At 32.2% G+C, this 21,979-nt stretch overlaps 4 protein-coding genes across 8 annotated transcripts in view; 3 read left to right on the top strand and 1 right to left on the bottom strand.

Moving 5' to 3' along the window:
- Tinc (transmembrane protein tincar) overlaps positions 1-6,397 on the top strand; it is a 149,072-nt gene extending 142,675 nt beyond the window's left edge. For 2 of the 5 annotated variants that reach the window (XM_083102315.1, XM_083102324.1), the window contains 6 exons: positions 164-666; positions 1,132-1,333; positions 1,935-2,067; positions 2,353-2,403; positions 3,082-3,288; positions 3,776-6,397. In XM_083102315.1, the coding sequence (XP_082958441.1) occupies positions 164-666; positions 1,132-1,333; positions 1,935-2,067; positions 2,353-2,403; positions 3,082-3,288; positions 3,776-4,858 (2,179 nt within the window). In that variant the 3' untranslated portion in view covers positions 4,859-6,397. The remainder of the gene's footprint in view (positions 1-163; positions 667-1,131; positions 1,334-1,934; positions 2,068-2,352; positions 2,404-3,081; positions 3,289-3,775) is intronic. The other 3 variants (XM_083102331.1, XM_083102338.1, XM_083102349.1) reach the window with 3 other exon arrangements.
- Positions 6,398-11,069: 4,672 nt separating this feature from the next.
- On the bottom strand, positions 11,070-18,631 carry LOC145972997 (COMM domain-containing protein 4). The gene is made up of 8 exons (XM_083102103.1): positions 18,538-18,631; positions 13,239-13,288; positions 12,970-13,041; positions 12,745-12,810; positions 12,386-12,425; positions 12,045-12,245; positions 11,673-11,819; positions 11,070-11,501 (listed from the first exon to the last, which is right to left on the bottom strand). Exons 2-8 carry the CDS (start codon positions 13,239-13,241, stop codon positions 11,464-11,466), a joined length of 567 nt encoding a protein of 188 aa, XP_082958229.1. The 5' UTR covers positions 13,242-13,288; positions 18,538-18,631; the 3' UTR covers positions 11,070-11,463.
- LOC145972990 (uncharacterized) lies at positions 13,921-17,781 on the top strand. Its single transcript, XM_083102092.1, has 4 exons — positions 13,921-13,961; positions 14,748-14,809; positions 15,061-15,263; positions 15,614-17,781. The coding sequence occupies exons 2-4, from the start codon at positions 14,750-14,752 to the stop codon at positions 17,430-17,432; spliced, it is 2,082 nt and encodes a 693-aa protein (XP_082958218.1). The 5' UTR covers positions 13,921-13,961; positions 14,748-14,749; the 3' UTR covers positions 17,433-17,781.
- A 3,310-nt stretch (positions 18,632-21,941) lies between the features above and the next one.
- Positions 21,942-21,979, top strand: part of LOC145972986 (UDP-glycosyltransferase UGT5-like) — a 6,931-nt gene continuing 6,893 nt past the window's right edge. The window contains exon 1 of the mRNA XM_083102078.1: positions 21,942-21,979. This exon is cut by the window's right edge and continues 220 nt beyond it. The gene's annotated coding sequence lies outside the window, so the exon portion shown is untranslated.

Raw genomic sequence — 21,979 nt, 5'->3', positions numbered from 1 at the left:
GTAATTTTTCCAGGTACAAAAAAAAATCCTGACAATTCCAGGAAATAGATACCCTGAAATGGCTCGTTCATAATTTCTTTTGCGCTTCATACAAGTCAATTATATAAATATAAACGATGATAAAGTAAATACGAGTATAACTTGATGATGTAACGATACGCAGGTTCACGGCATTCCTGAATCAGGAACGCGAGCGTCGTGTGATCCTGTCGAAGGATGGCCGTGACGGCAACGGCTGGGTCTATTTACCGCACTGTGCCGCCCTGGTTGTATTCCTGGCGATCGCAATCTGCGGCGCCCCGTTACTCTACGACTACACCGTGGTGTATCGCGGTAGCTTGGACGGCGCCATCCTCGCCTGCATCATCGGCACGATAGTCCATCTCTTCTTCTGGTTGTTACTCTGGATATTTCTTACCGTCAAGCAGCGCTGGACGTTCAAGCTGCGCGTGACCATCGGACGCGCCACCGTGAGATCCGCGAGATCAGTCAAACTCGTGACCGACGTCGACCTGTTGTCGACCAGGGATGACGACGACGGCACCAGCGCGCCTTTGCTCGTCGTCGGTAACGGCAGGACTTACACTATCGCCGACACCTCGCCGAAAAGGGCCATCATGAGCGTCATACAGAAAGCCGCTATAGAGAGGAAAGCCCGATCGCAAGGTAAGGAAACAGCAGCGAAAGTGCTTTCAAAATTCAGAATAGTCTGCAAAAATGATTTAAAAAATGTTATAGAGTTGGGATATATTATCTTTAACATGGGACATTTTTGCATACTCATACATATTGAATAGAAAGAAAATATTTGTATACAGCTGCTACCGGTTATATTTTATAAATTATGTTTTCAGAAATAAAGTGAAAATAAAATATAATGACAATTATTTTTATAGAATAAAAAATTATAAAAATACTAATTGGCAATATTTCCAATATATTTTTTTATGCAATGATTTTTTTCACGGAGCTACTTCTTTCTTTTATTTCTTCAAGTGAAGAAAAATAGTGGCAGATGCAAGCAATCAGGCGTCAAATAGAATGAACCGTGGGGATTTGAATCCTGATCGATGAAAAGCACGCGCGGCTAATACCCGAAAGGGATTCATTCTCTTTCCGCGTCCGTTGCAGGTGGAAACGTCGAAGGAGTCGACGGCGAATCGACGGCTGACGGTGATGAGCAGATCTACTGGCTTAGGCCGAAATTACGTCCCTCACCCGCGCAATCCCCGAATGACACCGGTGGTGCACCGACGTCTGACAAGGGTTGGCTGAACAAGAAGCTCAAGCATAAGGTCACCTTTAACGACCTGCCTAGTACGTCAGGCTCGCGGTAACTACCCTCCTCCCTCCTCTCTCTTGGTGTCTTTGTGTATCTGTTTCTATGCTTTCATCACTCTGTCCATGTTACATTTGTAATACAAGTAACGCTTTTATACATTTTTTTTTACCGTGCTTGAAGTATTCGAAACTAAATTTTTCCAACAAACGTTATTAATTTGTAGTCATATCTATTTCTGCCATATTTTCATGATGAAAGATTACTGAGTACATTAAGTATAGCTGTATGTGTGTTAAAAGGCTTAGATCTTATTTCGATAAAGCACGATGTATTGAAACCATGCTACAAAATTCCTAAAATATGATTCGTTCACATTATTATGCTCTCTCACAATATCTTCTAGTTGTTGTTAATGTTCCCAAATTTTTTTATCTATAATTGAAATTTATTATCATGCGTGTAATAGTGTACAAAAAAATTGCAAGAGCTTTTAAAAATTTCTTTATGTATTCATATCTTTATTTCGCTTAATTTACTATCTCCATGTCACCTGGTCACCCCCTTTTTCCATCTTTCTTCAACTTCTTCAGCAATCGTTGTATAATCGCATGAGATCGCAGGACACCTTTCGAATGCCATTTCTGATTTCTAGTAATAAGGGAAAAGCCAGACGAGGCGTCGCTGACGGCGGGCCTGACGATGACGGAGATTACGCCACGTTACGCGAATTACCGTTAATCAACTCGATAGACCCAGCCGATGATACCACCTCTGAAGAGAACAAGGTAAAGTATCCTAATCTAATAATGTAAGTTGACTCATGAAAAAAAGAGTATTATTTTATTGATCTTATTATTTTCTTATATGTGAAGCACTAGATTTTTTCTTTTCACATAAAAATCTATTATTAAAAATTACAAATTTTAATGAAGCATTTTTAACAATTTTGTGATTCAAGAAAGAAATCGTTGCTACTCATACTCGTTACTTATCATATTTTATTGCACCGAGTACGCTTTCATCGCACTTTCTGCTACTTTTAATTTAAAGATTTTTTTTGCATTTGACAGTGGCAAAGATGGCCGATAAGTCGTAGGGATGGTATACCTAAATTCAGGAATGTAAGATATATATAAATTTTTTTTCCTGTGCTTTGATGTAACATGAATTTTAACTGCGTGTGCGTTCTTAACCGTCTACTAACAAATTCTGTAATAGACGATTTATAGAATTATTTATTTGAATTATTATTTACTTAAATGAATGTACACAATATAATAATTAATTAATAGATTTTTCTTTAATGATTATATATTATATTATTGAAAAAAATATTTGAAGAAAATATTACATATAATAATAGCTTTATAAAATAGCCTGTATTATTAATAGACATAATAAGCGATAATGAATATTCTATATTCGGATCTTTTGCAGATAGGGCTCTCGTTTTTTTAATATATCTTTAATTAATATATATGTATGTATGTATACTGTTATTTTTAATTAATATGTGCGATTATACATAATCATAATCATACATGTGTATATATATATTTTTTTTTACATTTACACATATAATATAATATAATTACACAAAGCTTTCACAACTTAGCAATTAGGCAATAGTAAAAGTAAATAGTTGGCAGTGTTGTTGCAACACTTTAATTTTATACAAATACATGAAAATACTTTTCCAATTTTTTTATTTAAAAACTAATAGTGTTAATCGTTTAATAGTTTAATCGCATGAACCAAAACGTCAGCGTGCGAATACTAACAGTATCGCCTTTTGACAGTTGCTCGAGTGCGTGAACGACGATCAAGTGACTTACTACGCGAGTGCGAATCGCGATCTGCAACCATCGGAAGGTGATCCCTCGCCTCTTTTGACTCCCGATCCTTTACCCGATCCTCCGGAAGAACCTCTTCCGCTACCACCTCCAACTCCAACCTGTGCACCAACCACCGATATTATCACGGCGCCACTAACTACAAGTGCCCAGGTACTAACAACCTTAACCGCGCATTGTCTAGTCCACGTAGACGAAGACACGAGATTGTCATTGCACTGAAGATATCCGACATTAATTTAAATATTTTCAATTAATTAATAATCATATACATGTAAAATTGAATGTTGCATTATGTATTTATTTACTGTTAGACATCATCTAAATCCATTTCTCTTAATAAACCTTAATTAGAATAATTCTCGTAGAATTTGTGCATCGACAATCTCACGACAATCTCTTCATCGCATCGTTCAAGACTCTGCATGCAACTCCACATTATCCTTATATCCTATATGTAGCCAAAATCATGAAAAGATTAATAGAAAAAGAAAATGTCATCAAAGAAAGTAGATTGCAATGTGATTATCTCAATGTATCTTTGCATCGTCTTTCCATGTATTCTAGTTCTATATGTTGCCATTGCTCGGTATCATAGCAGAACCGCGATCATAAATCAATCTCCGATGATATTTTCCAGATGAACGGTGGACAGACGCCGCGATGTCTACGCCGTGCAGATTCGGGGATGCCGCATGACGAGCTGACACCACGCTCGGACTCGTCGAACTCTCCGCCTTTGGACGCGGTGGGTGGCGGTAGCGGCGGCGGGGCCGGCTCGGTAACCGGACACAGCAACACCAGTAGCAACAGCGAGACGTCGAGCGGCGTGCATAGTAACGCGAGTAACGCGAGCAACGCTAGCCACAGCAGCTCCCAACGTCGAGCGACCAGCGTGGACGACTTGACCGGGGAGCCGCGCGAGGAACCGCGCGAGCAGTGGCGCAGCTGTTCTCTTCAGCGTGGCACCCAGCCACCCACGGCCAACACGACCTTCTCGCCGCCCAGTAGCCGCCCCGGCACCAGCCAGTCCTTCTCCTCGCCGCAGTACGTGAACCACGTGCCGCCGTTCAGCAACGTCGTCGGCAACGAGATTGGCGTCGGTTGCCCGGCTGTCATCCTCGAGAATCCGAACGAGGCGACGGTCGTGATCCGTCGCAAGCTCTCGAGAGCGAAGCTCACGGAACCGCTGAACGCCAACGAGGAACCGTTCGGCCGATCCACCAATATGCGGATGACCTCGTTCACCGAAAGCAACGACATTCGCATACAGGCCTCGTCCGCGACCCTGCCGCACTATCCCACGCAGCCTATCGTCACTTATCCGCACTGCTCGACGATGCCGTTGCCGCACGCGTCTCACAGCGTGGCCGCGGCGAACATGAGCGGTGGGTCCACCGGCAGCTGCGGTTCCGTGCCGAGGCATACCTTCGTGCCGCCGCAGGTTCACACCACCATGCCGGCGCACACGACGTTGCCGTCACATCACAACGGCGTCAAGCTGCTCCACAACGCGACCGGTAATCCATTCGTCAAGAGATTCCCGCCGGTGCAGTTGCACACTCAGCCGTGGGCCCTGCCAGGTCATCATACCTTCCCGCAGATGCCGCAGAGTAATAACAACAAGCTCACGGTTACCGCGCAAATCCGACAGAGCGACCGAGACTCGGCCAACTTCTCCATGGCCAGTAGCGGGGACTCTGACACGTGTTTGCCGCATTAAAATGCGCAGGACTCGCTAATATAGGTGTTAGAGATTACGCTGCTGAGAACTCGAATTGCGTCTGAGTGTGTCACAGTGATACTTGGTATTTTCGTAATGACATTTTGCCCTGCTGATCGATATCGAAGGGATTTATAGTTTCCAAGTATGATACGGTATCAATGTCACGATGTCCTCCAAGGGCTTAATTCGGAAGTAAAGGAGAAGTGATAGAAATGTAACAAGCAGGTAGAAAGAAGATTTTTGCGCAAATTCGAGATGAGCTGTTGTGAATATTTCGCTTTGAAATCTTTAGGACTCACGCAGAATTGTACTATTTAATGTACGTATTTAATGTATCGCATTACCAGGTAATCTTATTAGAAGAAGCTTTTATGTATTTTATATCTCTTGCTCATATACGTAATGCCGAAATTTAAAGAAAAGAAAATCAGATTAAGATTGAAACGACATATCACCATACTTCTGCCGTTTATTAGCGTAAATATGGCATTCCTCGATACGTGTTATCTCTATTTTTTTACAATCTGATCTAACACGATCTAGATCTCGATAAGATCTCATCTAATTATTTATATATAAGTATGTCTATGATATATTAACATAGAATTTAATGTGCGTAAACCATGCGCAAACGTAAAAATTCCATTTATTTGAGTAAGCAATGTGCGTGAAAAAGACAAGGAAAATATAAATATTGCGCAAGTAGCTTATATAAAGATATAATAATTGTAATTTAAAAGCACCAATTTTGTTATACACATACATATCCTATACGTTGTGATTCTATTTTATCTAATCTTTAATCATGCAGCAATAAAAAAATATCTGAGGAAAACGGAGATAGTAATATAAATAATAAAATAATAGATACTGGTTCAAAAAATTCATCCTGGTTAATGCGAAATACTGTTAAATCGTGCAACAATAAATAATCATGCAAAACTATTACATAATACATTCATATGCAATTTAAAAGAAAAATTACGATTAATAATAAGTATATCATAATAATAAATCTCTTGAGTTTGCGCAAAGGTCTTTCGATAAGTGTCGAACGCTTACATTATAGTGCTTATATAGTTAAAATCAATCTTTTCCATTATATTATCTCACGGGGCAGTGTGTTCGATTTACCAAGAAAATCAGCGCTTTGCCGTCATTTAATGCCGAAAATGGCGAAACGGCAGGCGAGAGTGAGAATAATAATAGTTATCCCATTTTAGATATGAAAAAAAGTTATCGTGTTGTCCTAAATAAAATTTGTGTATAGAGTGAATTAAGGATTAATTGATTAAGAAAAAAATGTGAAAAAAACTCGGGTCGCTCCTTTGTAAGCTTTTATATTAATAATTAAGATCTTTTTTCTACCGAAATATAATTGTAAATTTTGTTAAATCGTAATTTGTACACACATTGCTAATTGTTTGTTTATACAACGACTCTAATGAGTCAGTTATATGCGATATAAGATTAAAAAAAGAAAAGCATTCTCACGAATGCACATTCAAACTATGCGCAATAAATATTATTTTTTAATTCGCTTTTGATCATTGTTTCTTTTTTTTCATAGATTTACTATATCAAGTTCGTCATCAAGATAAATGTTTATTTTCTACGAATTGTATGTTTAAGTATTTTTTAGAAATTATACAGGAAATAATACGTGTTAAACGGTTTTATACGAGTTGCTATAAAATGCAGTGCAGATTGCAATCGTACGATTCTCGACCTTGGTAGATTTGCGGTAAATTACAGAAATATACTGTTATATTAAATAGCCGTTATATATATAAAATTAAATTTTTATGGCTTGATAACGTATAACCTTCCGCCTTCTACAATTATCGTGTCGTACGATTTGCGAAATCAACAGTGCCATCGAAATTAATAAGCACACAATTAGCATAAATCAGAGAAAGGGAACTATATATGTAATATATGAGTAAAAACTGGAGATGATTTATCGCGAAAATAGTGTGCGCTATTTATTTATTTGTGAGCGTTATAATTCTATTATTTATTATAGAAAACTTGCACAAAATGCACACACTTGCGAAAAAAATTTCGTATATCTTATTTTATCTTTTCTCATATATTTCATCTGAGATGTCTCTCTATCTGTTAATATTATTTAAGTCAATACAACGAGTATTTATTTAACGCCTGCGAATATATACGAAAGAATCGTTAACACACTATAAGAGGAGAAAGACAGGCGCAATCTATGGCAAGTGAAACGATTACTGCCACTTAATCGTGAAGATCTACAGATCTCCATTATATGTATATTTACTTATTTCATCAACTGCCATGTTATTTCGTCCTTTCGTGAATATAAGTAATCACTCGTACTCGTTTACTTGTACCTAGCATTTACTTGTGCGCATGCTATGAGTACATGTGTAAAGAAAATAAAAAAAATAAAGCATAGGTTCGCCAAGTTGCGTTCTTTCGCGACTATATATCACTTTATGAGACGCGTAATGGCAGAGACTGGTCTCGCGAAGACGCATTATATCCTCGAATCTTTCCTCGCAATCTAATGTAATAAATATCGCATATATGTATTAAACGAATCGACTGATTTAAAAATTTACTTGAATAATACATATAATTTATGTCAATTTATAAAATCGATATTACTGTACATCAGATGTTATCGTACATTATCAACTTTGTACAAACATGTGCGTAGCATTTTTTGAAACAAATGAAACAGTACATATACATGATAAATGCAAAACACTTTTTATAATCTTCGATATAATGAAAACATGAACGCAAGCGATAAACAAATAATATTATGCGATTATTTGCCGGTGTAACATTATGACTGTTAGCGAAAAAGATTTACGCATTCCGTAAAGATGACTGCAACAATAAAAAGAAAGTATGAGCATTCTTAAGACATTATTCAGAATATCATACTTCGAGATGAGACAATGCAATATGAAACCAAATGTCTGTATTTTTCAATATCTTCCAGTTGTACTAGAAATAGCAGCGTTCCCAGCCTTGTTCATAGAATATTTCTGTTACAAATTGTTATGCGAGTAGATATATTAATATCTTACAAGATCGTAGACCTATTCTGGAAAATTTTGCGCTTTCCATTTACTTAAGATATGCGAGAGAAAATGTGATGAGTAATCCGAGTGCAAATCTAGTGGGTTGTAATAATTGACTTTAATCACTGTATCAAGGAAATACTCTTCATTCTATCACACTATATTAGCATCTAAATATTCACGTGAATTCACTATTCACGAGATATCGAATAGTGCAGTTTCAAGTCTCAATTTTTTCTAAAGCAGAAATATACGTCTTGTCTTGTAAGATGTGGAAAGTACCTATCAAAACACAAGAGATCGACCAATTGATCACGAGCGGCAAGTCAGACATTTTTATACGATTTAAGAACGAGCGCTTCGTCATTTGCCGATCGTACATATCATCTCGCAAGGACCATGCATTTCGCGAAGACATTACGACAGACATTACGAGGATATTCAAGCAATAGCACACGAAGCATCAATCAAGGGCTGGACCAGACTTCTTAATGATCAATGAGCTCTAATAATACTCAACGCAGTACGCGAACATATTTTTTAATGGCTATTTTCAATACGCTCATAGACGAGAATTTTCGTAGGAAGAGTTTTGGAAGGATCTTTATTCTTGTCTTTCTCGGTCATAGATCCCGATGTAGTTTAATAATGCTCTCTACCCTTGATTCTGTTTCAAAGTAGGTACTTAACGCTAGAATCACGTATTTTTCTCAATGCAAGTACAAGTCACTTTTTTCCACAAATCCGTTTCAAAAAATCTTCGTTGCAATATATATCGTTATTTTTAATCAACGTGTTATAAATAATTTTCGATTTAAGAATATATAACATTATTCATTATTTTTTACATAATGAAAAAGAAATTTAAACAAAGATCTCATTATACGTAGATCAAATTTTTACCTTTAATTTCTGATTTTTAATCATTATTTAATTAATTATTTATATTATTTTATCAGGGTCTTCAATTTATTTTGAAAAATATTCTTTTTAATTGTCTGTTTATATATAAAATGAAACATTTACTCGAATCATTTAATGTTATTAATATTTATAATTTGTCAAACGTTTAACGAAGATTTTTTGATAGCGCAAGCACGTGTACACATAATTGATCACGCCGTTGCAACCGTCGCTGATTCGATTTTTGAAGAATGCACAAGGCAGTAGTAGCACAAAGAAAGAAACCTATCTTTTGATAACTGCACCAGAAATGCGACGGATATTGCTGCGGCGTAATCGCGACGACTATCATAGAAAATAGTTATCGTCGACAAGAGGACACGCATCTCTCGATATATATTAAAACATTTAGCTTTACTTTGGCAAAAATTTGAATTGAAAATACAAAATTTAATCTATTTCTTATTATTTATTTCATATTAAATGGAAAAGTTATTTTCTCATCTCACAGATTCGATAAAAAAATAAAGTTACTTCTATTATCTCTATATTTCTTTCCATCTCTTCGCAAAAACTAATTCATATTTCGTTTTTTATTCGCATATCTAGAAGTTTTTCTAAATTTACATATTTATATCGATATATATAACTCGTACATCTATATCTAAATGATTTCCAGAGATGCTCATCCCGCTTTCGACGATGTTGCTTCGTTATACTTGCATTAAAATCACGTAGTCGACGCCGACGTATGCGAGAAATCGCGGCGATGAGATACAAAAGCTGCCTCTCGCAGAAATATTTTTTTACCGTCTAGTGTCAGCGACCGTACTCTAATTCGTTTTAGATCCGGCTAGAACCTAGACGTAGATATGTGACCGTAGGCAGTCGAGGAAGGCTCCGCACCGAGGGCGTTTCGGAAGCAAGGAATTATTGCTATTGTCATGACAGGCAGCCTTGAATCGCTCGTATCTTAACCCGTCGACACGAGAGTGTAATCTTAACTAGAATATGATATATATTCAATTATCAGTAAAGCATTTTCGTATCGTGCATATCATTTTAACACCGCAATAAAAGAAATAGTGTGATGATTTATCTAGAAATTTTCTAGCAAACAAAGGACAATTATTTTAATAGATTAATAGATACATTTTAATTCTTATATATATATATATAATATATATATATATATATATATATATATATATATATATATATATATATATATATAATATTATATATATATATATATATATATATATATATATATATATATAATATAAATAGATTTCCATTTATTTTTTAAATAAATATTTAACGATATTAAATCAAAATAAGAGAGAAATTCCATGAAAAATACATAGGATCCATATGATTTTAATATTTTTACATGAAATTTATAAACTCTCCTATTTTTATCCCTCCTAAATTTATAAACTCTCCTGCGGGTTAAGAATACGAAATGATATTAAAAGATAAAAAAAATGGCTGATCAAAATATTTTTTTCCTATTATTTAATCATTGATCATGCGAAATCCTTGGTTCCACCACAACAAGAGCGTTGAAGAAAGAGCCGGTCAGAGCCCTCCAAAAAGAGTCGCGTCCCAGGAACGTGTGTATAATCGCGAGAGAAAGAGAGGGAGAGAAAGAAAGAGAGAAAGCGCTTAATCGATGTGTTATTATCGACGGCTCTTCCGAAATATTTGTAAATAATTAAGAGTCGTGTCGATGGTGAAGAGAATCGCGAGAATGCGAATGTATGCGTGCGTGCGAGAGCGCGAGCAAGACGGACACATATACAGCGAATGTGTACGAATAATTGTATAAAGACTGATTAGATTAGCCTCGGTATTTATTCGAACTAAACGATTGTAAACGCTACCGCTTTGCGCGCCCCAAAAATACTTACGGAGCACGATGCCAGAGTTACTTTCATCCCTGCAGAGTAAATCTCGTCTTTTTTTTCTTTTCCTTTTTAAATAGAAAAAATCGACGTGCACTTCTCGTCACGTCATGCTCGCGAGATTTCCTTTTTCCCACTTGTTATCGTTTTCCGATTCCTGAGGAATTTCTGCTGGCCTACTCTATAGACCCTTTTGACCCAGAGAACATTCCTTTTCTCTATGTCTGTGCAAAGTGTTCGCTTCATGTATTTTGTTCAATTGCGTATATTTTCGGATGCAGCCTCGACAGATTCGGAAAAATAAAAGAGTTTCGCGAATGAGTCTACCAGTTATTTTTTGTACACTCTTTGATTTAGATCTTTTAATAACCGACGATCTCTCCGACACGTTTTGATCATCGTGCTCGAATATGTATGAACGCAAGGGCAGAAGGAAGAATGACACGCGCGATTATTAACAGCGACATTTATTATCGTCACAACGTATCAATATTATTCAATGCATCGTATAAACCAATAAACTAAATGTAAACTTTGTATATTCATTTACTAAGAGAATAAAAGTAAATTATTCACTGATTCATACAAGATACTTCCTACTCCTCGATCAATCTTATAGGAATTAAAAAATTTTTATTTTATTTTTACTGTAAGAGTACATATTTTTACCAGCAAATTGCAGTGATTACAATATGATGTGAAAATTCTAATTATTATTACACATTCACAAGTTTTCCATTAGTGCTCGTGCTCTTTTTAATTCTGAAAAAAAATACGAAAGACAAAATATGAGGAAGAGAATATTTTGTAATAATTGTATTAAAGTCAAAAATTCATAAAATGAATTTAAAATAATAGAATTTAAAAAATTAATTTTTTTATTCACAAACATAAAATTTCGTAAAAATTAAATTATTAATGTATAATACATACCTTTCAATAACACTTGTACATCATCTTTTGAGATATTTATAGTGGAATCTTCTTCATTGCCGTCTATCTTTTTCAATTTTAATGTCACTGTCGAAACAGGCGAACTACTATCACAAGGTAATACTTCAATGGAGGACAAGCGACTGACTAAAAAAATAAATTCGACACACCTAAATTAAATAATTTGAATCGAAAAATATCAGATATATTTAAAGAGAGATATAACAAAATAATCTAGCAGAAAAAAATCTATTAATTTATCTAAATTGAACAAAGATTTTTATTAAATTCCAAGAATTAAAGGCTGATACTGGCTCACATTTTTTAAATTCTTATCTCTGAGCTTACTCTTAGAATTTATAGATTGATCACCTCTTAAAGATTGAGACGAAAGAACAGCCGTGATCTGAGAACAGTGATCTGTGTGAAGTCTTGCTACGGCAGTGCTATGCTCTCGTGGAAGTCCCAATTGTTGCAGTTCACTGCTCAAGTCAGCAGCAGAAACGCCATAACGAGCGGAAGATGTGAAGATCAATTCGAGAGCGGCCACCATTGCCTTCGCATCATTCATATCTGATTATGAATAAGAATATCTATACTTCTTTTATCCCTCAATTGAATATTTATTGCGCAATTTAATTTTATGATCGTAATAATAATAATGATGCATTAAATATGTAATAACAATGGGATGCATTAAATATTACACGCACCAAGTTTAGCATCTTGTGTAATCTTTTTTATCTTTTCCTCCTAAAAAAATTAGTACGATTAAGAATCATTATATATTCAAAATAGAAAATATAATATATGCGTACAAATTTTAAACATAATAATCATTTTCCTTTACTTTATTTTCAACTTCTCAAGTAATTAATTTAAATTTATAAAAAATGATGCAAATCAAAGATATTGTCTATTAATAATTAATAATATTGTTTATAATTGCTAATAGAAAGCATTGTTTAACATGAAAATAAAATTAATTTTCTTACTATCCTTATAATAATGTTAGCGACAAAAAAAACGCATAATTTCAAGCTGAAAAAATTAATGATAAAATGCAACTTACATCAAGTTCTCCTTCCGTCAAATATTTAGCCACTGCTTGGCCTAGCATTTTCATTTTAATCGAAGTCTAAAAATAAAATATTGTTTTGAAAAAAACTTTCTAAATGTTTCTGACTAGCAAGTTCTTTTTAATACAATTACTTTAATTAATTTAGTACAATATTAATCTATGTAAATCTATACATTCAAAAACAAGACTCTGCGTATATTAAATCATAAATAATACCATTCGGGAAAGTGTGTTGATTTCCGCCAACAACCAATCTGGACAGTCGCCATCACCAAGAAATCTGAATCTCTAATATAAAAAATATATACGATATAAATAGATTTAAAAACATTAAAACTATATAACAATAATTTACTCTTTATTTCATAAGTTTATAAGTTTACTTTTAGACAACATTTTATTTATTTGAAATATTACAATCGTAAAAAATAATTTTTACAACATAACTTGCAATTCATAAAATGACTTTGTGTTAAAAATCTTACCATTTTGATCAATTTCCTAGTTTATTTTCACACTGGCTTTGTTTTTTTACCTAAAAATCAAATTATAAGCACAATTCTTAAAAATTAGATTATATTGTTATTACAATAACAAAATTAAAGAGATGCAAAAAGCAATATATAAGAAAATCATGATATCCTTGTTATAGTTTATGAATATAATATATATTCTTTCGAGAAAAAAAAACGAGAGATTTTAAAATAAACATTTATACAAAATTATCGAATTCTGAGTCGTATTTACTCTATGCACTCTCACAAAATGTTTAACTAACATGACTGGAATTGACCATGGAGCCTTTAGCCCGTCTTTCAGAAATCTATATCAATCATAACGGAGTTCAGTTCTGTCGTGTGCCCTCGAGAGAGAAAACAATGCGAACTTTTTTCTACTACGCTGCTTTTGCGCGATACCTTCCTTCTCTATTTTTCTTTCTTACCGATAATATTTCTAATAAAATAAATATTATAAGAGACGTGGACGTCAGAATGTTTGCACTCCTTGGCGGAGTAGATTATTGTGGGTATCCGCATCAGGTGAACGAATTCCCCATGCAATCCGCCTAATCCTTCGACCGCAACGGAGATGGCTCATGGGAGTTCGACCAACGAACATAAATACCAGAAGAGGACTCGGCCTATTGCCATTCTAGTCGAGGAAGTCGCGAACGCAGGATATTCGCCAACAGGTGAACGCCGCAACAGGTAAAGAACTTCGATAATCATCAATTAAGAAAGCAGCAAACTCCTCTACGATACCAATAAACCGATACCAGTGCAACTGTGTTCTCATATCATTATCAAATATTAAGATTTAATAAAATTATTTTTTGATACAGAAAAATTATATTATGTTGATATGTTGATTTATCAAAAATTACGATAATTTTTTTCATGCTGACAATCTGTATCTTTCGGTTGGCAATTAATTTCGATAATGCTAGACTAAAATGTATGTAAATTACAAGTAGATTTATCAATTATTTTAAATGTATAAACTTCTCTAATGAAGATCCGCGCTTGTTTTCAAATACAACTTTATTAACCGACATTAATAAAACATTAATAATTTTCAATACTTTTCCTGTTTCACTTAATTTATAATTTTAATTATATTTGTATAAAATTTATTAATATCTAAATATAAATTTTGATATTAAGATTATTCTAAGAAATACGTCATTAGCTGTATTGTGATCTTGTAATGAAATACTTTGTATACATATTCTTCTATGATAGTTAATGGAATTATATAGATAGGGTAGAAATGAAATAGGATTTCGTTCGACATGATCAACATCGATATTTATATCTTGTACGTCACTTAAGTTGAATGGTTATAACAGATGATAAATATCTCCTTATATTCATTCGAAAAAATTTGGAAAAAAGCATCCTAAAAATAATAATGATGAAGTCATTTTCGAAAGACACAACTGTCATACTATAATAATATTGCGAAAACTTATATAAGTGTGAATTATCTTTTAGCAATGAAGAAGATATTATTGGCCACAACTTTACTATCAATAGCAATGTCCGAAAATATTCTAGTAAGTAAAATATTCTTATTATATATATATATATATATATATATATATATATATATATAACTCTTCAATACATCATACAGACACACAACTGTTTTATTGAAAAGAGATATATTATTCAGAAAAAAGTATTTAAAAAAGTGCCTCTAAAAGTGTCGATTTCAATAATAATTACCTAAAAAAATTTGTAATTTTTAAACATTTTATAATAACTAAAATTCGATATCAATGTGCATAATTGTTTTTATTTCGAGACGAAGAACTACCTGAGGCCAAAAACAATATGGGTCCACGACAAGCAATTTGGGAATAAAAAAATAAAGCGGACACCACTAAACGAAATGTTTTCCGAAGTGGAAGACCTTTCAAATTACGACGATGACAGACAACTTTCTCAAATTTCGGAAACACGATTCATTAGCAATTCTAGGAAATTGCCTTCATTAACGTTTGTGAGGTAATAGCGATCACAATATAATATAATAAATATGTATTTAATGTCTTACTTATGCGCTTAGAGATTCATATAACATATGCTAATGTAAAAATGAAAAATGAAAAATTATATATATATATATATATATATATATATATATATATAATTCTATTTTATATATAATAAATTTCCAATTTATCCAATTAGTCTTCAATTAATCCAAAATTCTTTACTAATATTAAAATATGCGAATAAAATTTTGAAAAAATTGATTCAAAATTGATTCGAACAATTGTCGATACAGTTGAACAAACAATATATATAATAAAAATGAAAAACGAATAAAAAAATAAAAAATAATTTCGTTGCAGGCCGTCTGATTTGGCGTTGCTTCCACAAGTTGAATTATTATCTTCCGATAAACCAAAACTTGATAGTGCTAAACCGACTGTCTTGATTTCTATTGACATTCAAGAAGGAAGAAATGACAATTTACAAAAAGATTGCTCGAGAATAAATAACCATCGTAAACAAAATCATGGCTGGCAGATTCAAGAACCGTTTTATGTGGAAGAGCCAAGATGGATTAATATCTATGACAGAAAAAATTCACCTCAACGTTTATATAAGGATAATTCCGATCCTTACATATTGTCACGAGGAAAGAAAATTTTTAAAATTAAGGATACAGAACAAGCGGAAAAGATGATGGAAAATTATGAAGATTTCCCCAACAAATATCCAAGCAGAAGCAAAAGATCGTCAACGAAAAATCGAGTCAGAAGATCTATCGTAATAAATGAAAAATATCAGAATAATACGATTAATGACACTCAGAAAGATCTGAAAAAAGAAATAAATGATAATTTTCTCCAAGATACAGATTCAAATAATGTTATAATGACCAAAAGTCAGGATAAAAAATCTTTCAAAATTGATAAAATGTTTGAAGATAGAAAGAATGTGAAAGATACTACAAATTCTGTTTATAATACCTTTATTAAAAAGTACCAAAAAGATAAGATAAAAAATATGACGGAAAAATTACCATATGAATTTAAATTTATAAAGGGAAATCAAACATCCGCAAATGATAAAAAAATTATAAGCTTTGTTGAGCAAAAGCAGAATATACAGCGCGAAGATATGTCCAATCATATTAAAAATGACAACAGTAAAATCATGAAAATTAATCAAGATAAAAAATTTAATAATCCGGAAGGTCTTTTTACTACTAACACGAATAAGAAAAATAAAAGATCAGTACTATTAAAAAATAAAAATTTCTTCAACGTTCATAATAAATATAAACCTCAGAAAATGGACACGAGCTTTGGAAATGTCAAAGGGAATGAAACAGATGTGTACGAGCAGATGAAAAATAAAGCTTACATCGACAAGCTAGATGATTTAAATATGTACAATGATGATACTTTTACCTCTAGCATGAAAAATCCTGATAACAGAGCAGAGAGTTCAAATAAAAAAGATATAGATCATAACAAATCCATCGAAAAACCATGGGAAATTCAATATTTTGCATATCGTAAAGAATTGGAAAACGCGGAGAAATTAAGGAATGAAAAGAATGAGTCAATAATTGATCAAAATGACACCCAGGCAACAGATTTGCAATTAACAAGCAAGTCTGATTCCAGAATAGAGAATTATTTCAATCATCGAAAAAAGCGTAGTGCTTGCGAGAACTGCAAGATTGATCCGCAGCTCCAAGATCAATGGTTGAAGGATATGGAGAAAAAAATTCAAGATTCATTGTCTTTAGAGCGGAGAAACAAGCATAGCGATATTCTGGAGGATTTATCGCTATATGAGCCTTATGTTATTTCCCGAGGTAAGAAAGCCTCGCAGGGATTCGAAAACAGTATCTACTCGATGTTGGAGCCACGAAATTTGGATGATGCAGGTCGCATCAAAGCGACGAGTTTCCCATTAACAAGAGCTCTCCTGAGAATGTTATTAATGGAAATGTCCAGGTGTCATAACTGCGAAATTAATACGAATCGCTTATCGAAAAAGCGATCACCAAGAGATCGACGCGGTTTGCTCGACGAAATCTTGACAGCATATGATCCATATTACGTAGTCAGAGGAAAGCGGATAAATCTAGATAAATATTTGGCCAAAATGCGAAATCAGAAGAGCGTCTCAATCGAAACAGATAGAAAATAATAGGCCTTAAGAGACACGTTTTACGAAAACACCATTTTTGATCCCGATAACGCTCGATAAGAAAAGCAAGCACATTAGCAAAAGCAAATATTTCCCATCATAGCTCTCTATTTGACTTAACCATGATACAAATATGGCAATCTGCGCATTCCAAATTTTCCAAATGACATATGTATATCGAAGCACAATTATTAGCGAATTATAAAATGTGTTTCTTAGTAGTAAAAATAAAGTTATCGAAAAGAAATTGCCTATGTAATGTTAAAGCTTCCGAAATGAGATTCTATAAATGCAAAACCTAAGAAATAGATGTGAAGTTCAGAAAAAATGTACGCAATTAATACGTAAATAAAATCATGCTCATATATAATTTATTCATTTAAATTCGATGATATTTATCATACATGTTATAAATATTAGAAAAAAATAGATGAAATAATGTATAAATATGATGAAAAGAAAATGACTTTCATTGCAATGTATTAAGAGAATAAAAATGAATATATAAATATTAAAAGTTAATTAGTATGTAATTATAATATGTAATTTATTTCATATCTGTAAAGATAAGTTAAAGATTAAAGAGACTCTTGTACACATGCCTTATTGTATATATATATATATATATATATATATATATATATATATATATATATATATATATATATATATATATATATATATATATATATATATATATATATATATATATATATATAATTAATGTATCTATAAATTTATATTATTATTTCTACAATAATAAATTCAAAAACTGACAGTTGCATATCACGAATATTTATAAACAATATACTACTTAATGAAAACAAAAAATACAAGATTGCAGATAAAGAAGGAAATACTTTGCTATTTAGGATACATATAGTATTTTTATATTTTATACATTAAAAATATCCGTACTTTTTTCTATATATTTTCCTTTTATTATTATCGTACATAGAATATAACCTATAAAAACACAATTACTGAAAAGCATTCTGTTACTTTCCCGTCTTATAGAAAATATTTTTATTCTTTAACACACATTCTATGCGTATCACAATAACGATTATTTATAAGGTAACTTATAAAATAAGAATAGAGTTACCTGGACATCGATATTTGCAAAAATTAACACTGATTGACATTTGCACAAACCACAAGGAGGTTAAGATTGTGACATTTCTATCAAGTCGATAAATTAGGAACCTGACGTTTTTCGCAAGTCAAGTTTCGTTTAGTACCGCTATCTGTGTTTATTTTAATGATCACGAGAATCACGTAGCTAAATTATTTTTCGACACTGCTGATAAAGTCGTCATCAGGTTGGTGTCCACGCTACATCCATATTATGGATCAGAAACACTGTTATGTATAGTCAAACATACATCATTAGTTGCACGCAATTTCTTTCTATATCTCCAGCATATATTACAGATAAAAATACATATTATTATATATTCGATAAAGAGGAAAAAAATCATTTTGAATAATTAAATAATTTGCACGTATAATATTTTACATTTACTGTTAATTATTAACTTGTCAATATCACAGCTGTTTTTTGATTTCTCAAATAAAAGTATTATATATACCCAGATAGCCAAATCTGTTAGAACAGATTTTCGTCAAACACCCATTACAAATTTTAAAGGCAGGAAGACTACAGTTTGCATAGAGGAATTGATATATTCGATCATGTTGCCAGCATGTCAGCAGACATACAACAAAATCTGTTCACATAACTGGACAACAGATCGTCAATAGAAACCGAGCAGAACTTGTTGATATAATTGACGGCACATTGATGGCAGAAACCGAGCAGGATCTGTGCGGCGCAATTTTGACAGCAGATTGGTAACAAAGACCGAGCAGGATCTGCGCACACAATCTCTGATAGCAGATTGACGGCAGAAACGGAACAGGATTTGCATGATTCGATAGTTCCTTTACTTACCGCTACGTGAGCTGTACTTTCTCGTAATCTAATTTCTGTCAGAAATATATATAAAGTCGCAAATATGAATAAAAGATTAATTATCATTTTAATTTCTATCACTTTAATTTCTGATATCTGATACAAACAGATGAGATTCAGAATATTAAACTGATTGGAATCAATATGATAAATGGAAAATTATTCATGTATTGCCTATTTGAGGCATAAAGCAAGAATTTAATTTTAAATAAATTACATCTCCAGTTTTACAAGTTACATTTATTTTTATCATTTACTTTATTATTAATTTAATTAAATTGAATTAGTCATTCGCTATATAAGATATAACTACGATATAACATATATTACATTAACATATATTACGATATAACATATGACATATATGTCATTTTAGAAGAAAATTGTAATTAACTTGCCGATAATATTCTTATTTAGCACCTGTAATAATCAATTTTGTTGCATTTATATAACATTAATAAAAGTAAGCGCAAATCTTGTGCAGTTTCTGCTGTCAATTTGCCATCAGGTTGCATGCGCAGATTCTGCTCGGTTTCTGCTGGCAATCTAACATTAAATTGCACGCGCAGATCTTGCTCGGTTTCTGCTGACAGTTTGTTGACAGGTTATGTTTTACAGACTCTGTCGCCAAAACAAAAGCTTAATGCGGACACAGATGGCTACGGTTCTGGTGTGGGATTCTAATCGAATTTGCTGCCAATCTGCTGCCAACCTGCTAACATTTTGCTTACTGGGATATGTATATTAGCGATTTATTATTGTATCAAATTAATTAATAGCAAATTCATTTTTTTCTAAATGTATCGATAAATTTACACTGACTTAACTCCTAAATAAATTATTGTTCAGTGATTATTTCTAACTAATTTTAATTAATAATATGTATAAAATTTCTACTGTGAATATTAATTATTTATTACACTAAATTAAACGCAAATGTTTTACAAAAGAAATTTCACTTGTTAACATAAAAATATTACTAATAAAAAAATTTCAATATTACAATATTACATAATATACACAGAAACATACATGTCATGCAGATAATTAAATCTTTATTTAAAACTGAAATTGAAAGCAATGATCTTTCCACGTGATATTTAATCGAGAAGCACTGTTAACATTTAAAAGATATGTCATAAATCTATACATGTTACATATTTTATGCGTATCAAATATAAACAATTATTATATTACTGTTGATGATAAAGATCACTATATCAATAACGTCTTCATTTAATCTCAACAGATTGCAACATCAAACAGTATGAGATAAAAACTATGTACTATTAGATATGCTTACACAGAAAAAAAGGACATTCTTGTTTTGAAAATATCTTTAGTTTTAACATGAAAATCTTGAAATGAGATTATATTGCGTTAATTAAAGAAAAATATAATTGCTTCAATAATTGCTTGCTTGAATGAAGCCATTTTATATAGTTCAATCGAGAAAAATATATTCTTATGATTTAAGATTTAATTTTCTTGAATGGAAAAGAAACAATGTTAGATAGAAAATAATAATCAAAGATTATAATTTTCTTAAAGTAGAATTAAATAATTATATATTCTTGAGGTGACAATTACAATATTAAAATAAGACTATAATATTGTTGAAATTTAAAATTATTAAATTCTTCTAAGAAGATTATAAATTGTTGCGTATATATGAAACAATGAACACGTTAATTTAAGTATATAAGTTTTGATTTGACACTTATTTTTTTTCTGTGTAGACATACTTAGACTGACGTTTTCTCTTACGCAATTTTTTGATGATTGTACAGTTAGTAAATTATTAGAAGAGAAACTCAGCAAATACTGATAATGTATTTGTGCTGTATCATTATGTTAAATAACAATCATATTATAGACATGTTTTATAGATAACTGTTAAAAATGCACAGTCATATAGATAATAATAATAAAAAAAATATTGATTGCGCTTTAAAAAGTAATGCTAGCTGAGCTTAACGAATAAGCTTTAAAAAGTAATGCTAACTGAGCTTAACGAATAAGCTTTAAAAAGTAATGCTAGCTGAGCTTAACGAATAAGCAACGAGCTTGACGAAATAATATATATCAATAGATTACATGTATAACATAATTATGCTGTAGTTGAAAAATAAAAGAAAGCCTAATTATATTTTTTTATGTTTAAGTAAAATTAATTATATACATTATTAATAATAATAATACTTTTATATAATAATTTATATTTTAATATTTTTAAATGATAATATTATAATGCGAATAATATTTTTAGATACTAAATTTTTATTATATTTACAATGTTCACACAACTTCCAAGAAAAATAAATAAAATGCTTGGAAATCTCTATTAGGCTTTTATAAACACTGGCACCATATGGGTTAACAATTTCGTACGGCCTTGTTACTTAATCAAGAAGAATCAAGATAATATTTGCAAAAGAGTGAGAGAGAAGAGAGAAAAGAGAGAAGAAATAGCTATCAAGCAAATACATAAATAGTTTGGTGTATTCAAGCTTGAAATTCGTCAGCGAAAGCAAGTACATAAAACAAGAGGCATTCCTATTACTTTGTTAAT

This window comes from Camponotus vicinus, unplaced genomic scaffold, assembly GCF_025532165.1.
Source record: "Camponotus vicinus isolate PSW18456_S1 unplaced genomic scaffold, iyCamVici1.0 SCAF_1, whole genome shotgun sequence".
Taxonomy (NCBI): domain Eukaryota; kingdom Metazoa; phylum Arthropoda; class Insecta; order Hymenoptera; family Formicidae; genus Camponotus; species Camponotus vicinus.
This window is presented reverse-complemented; position numbering and strand designations above follow the sequence as displayed.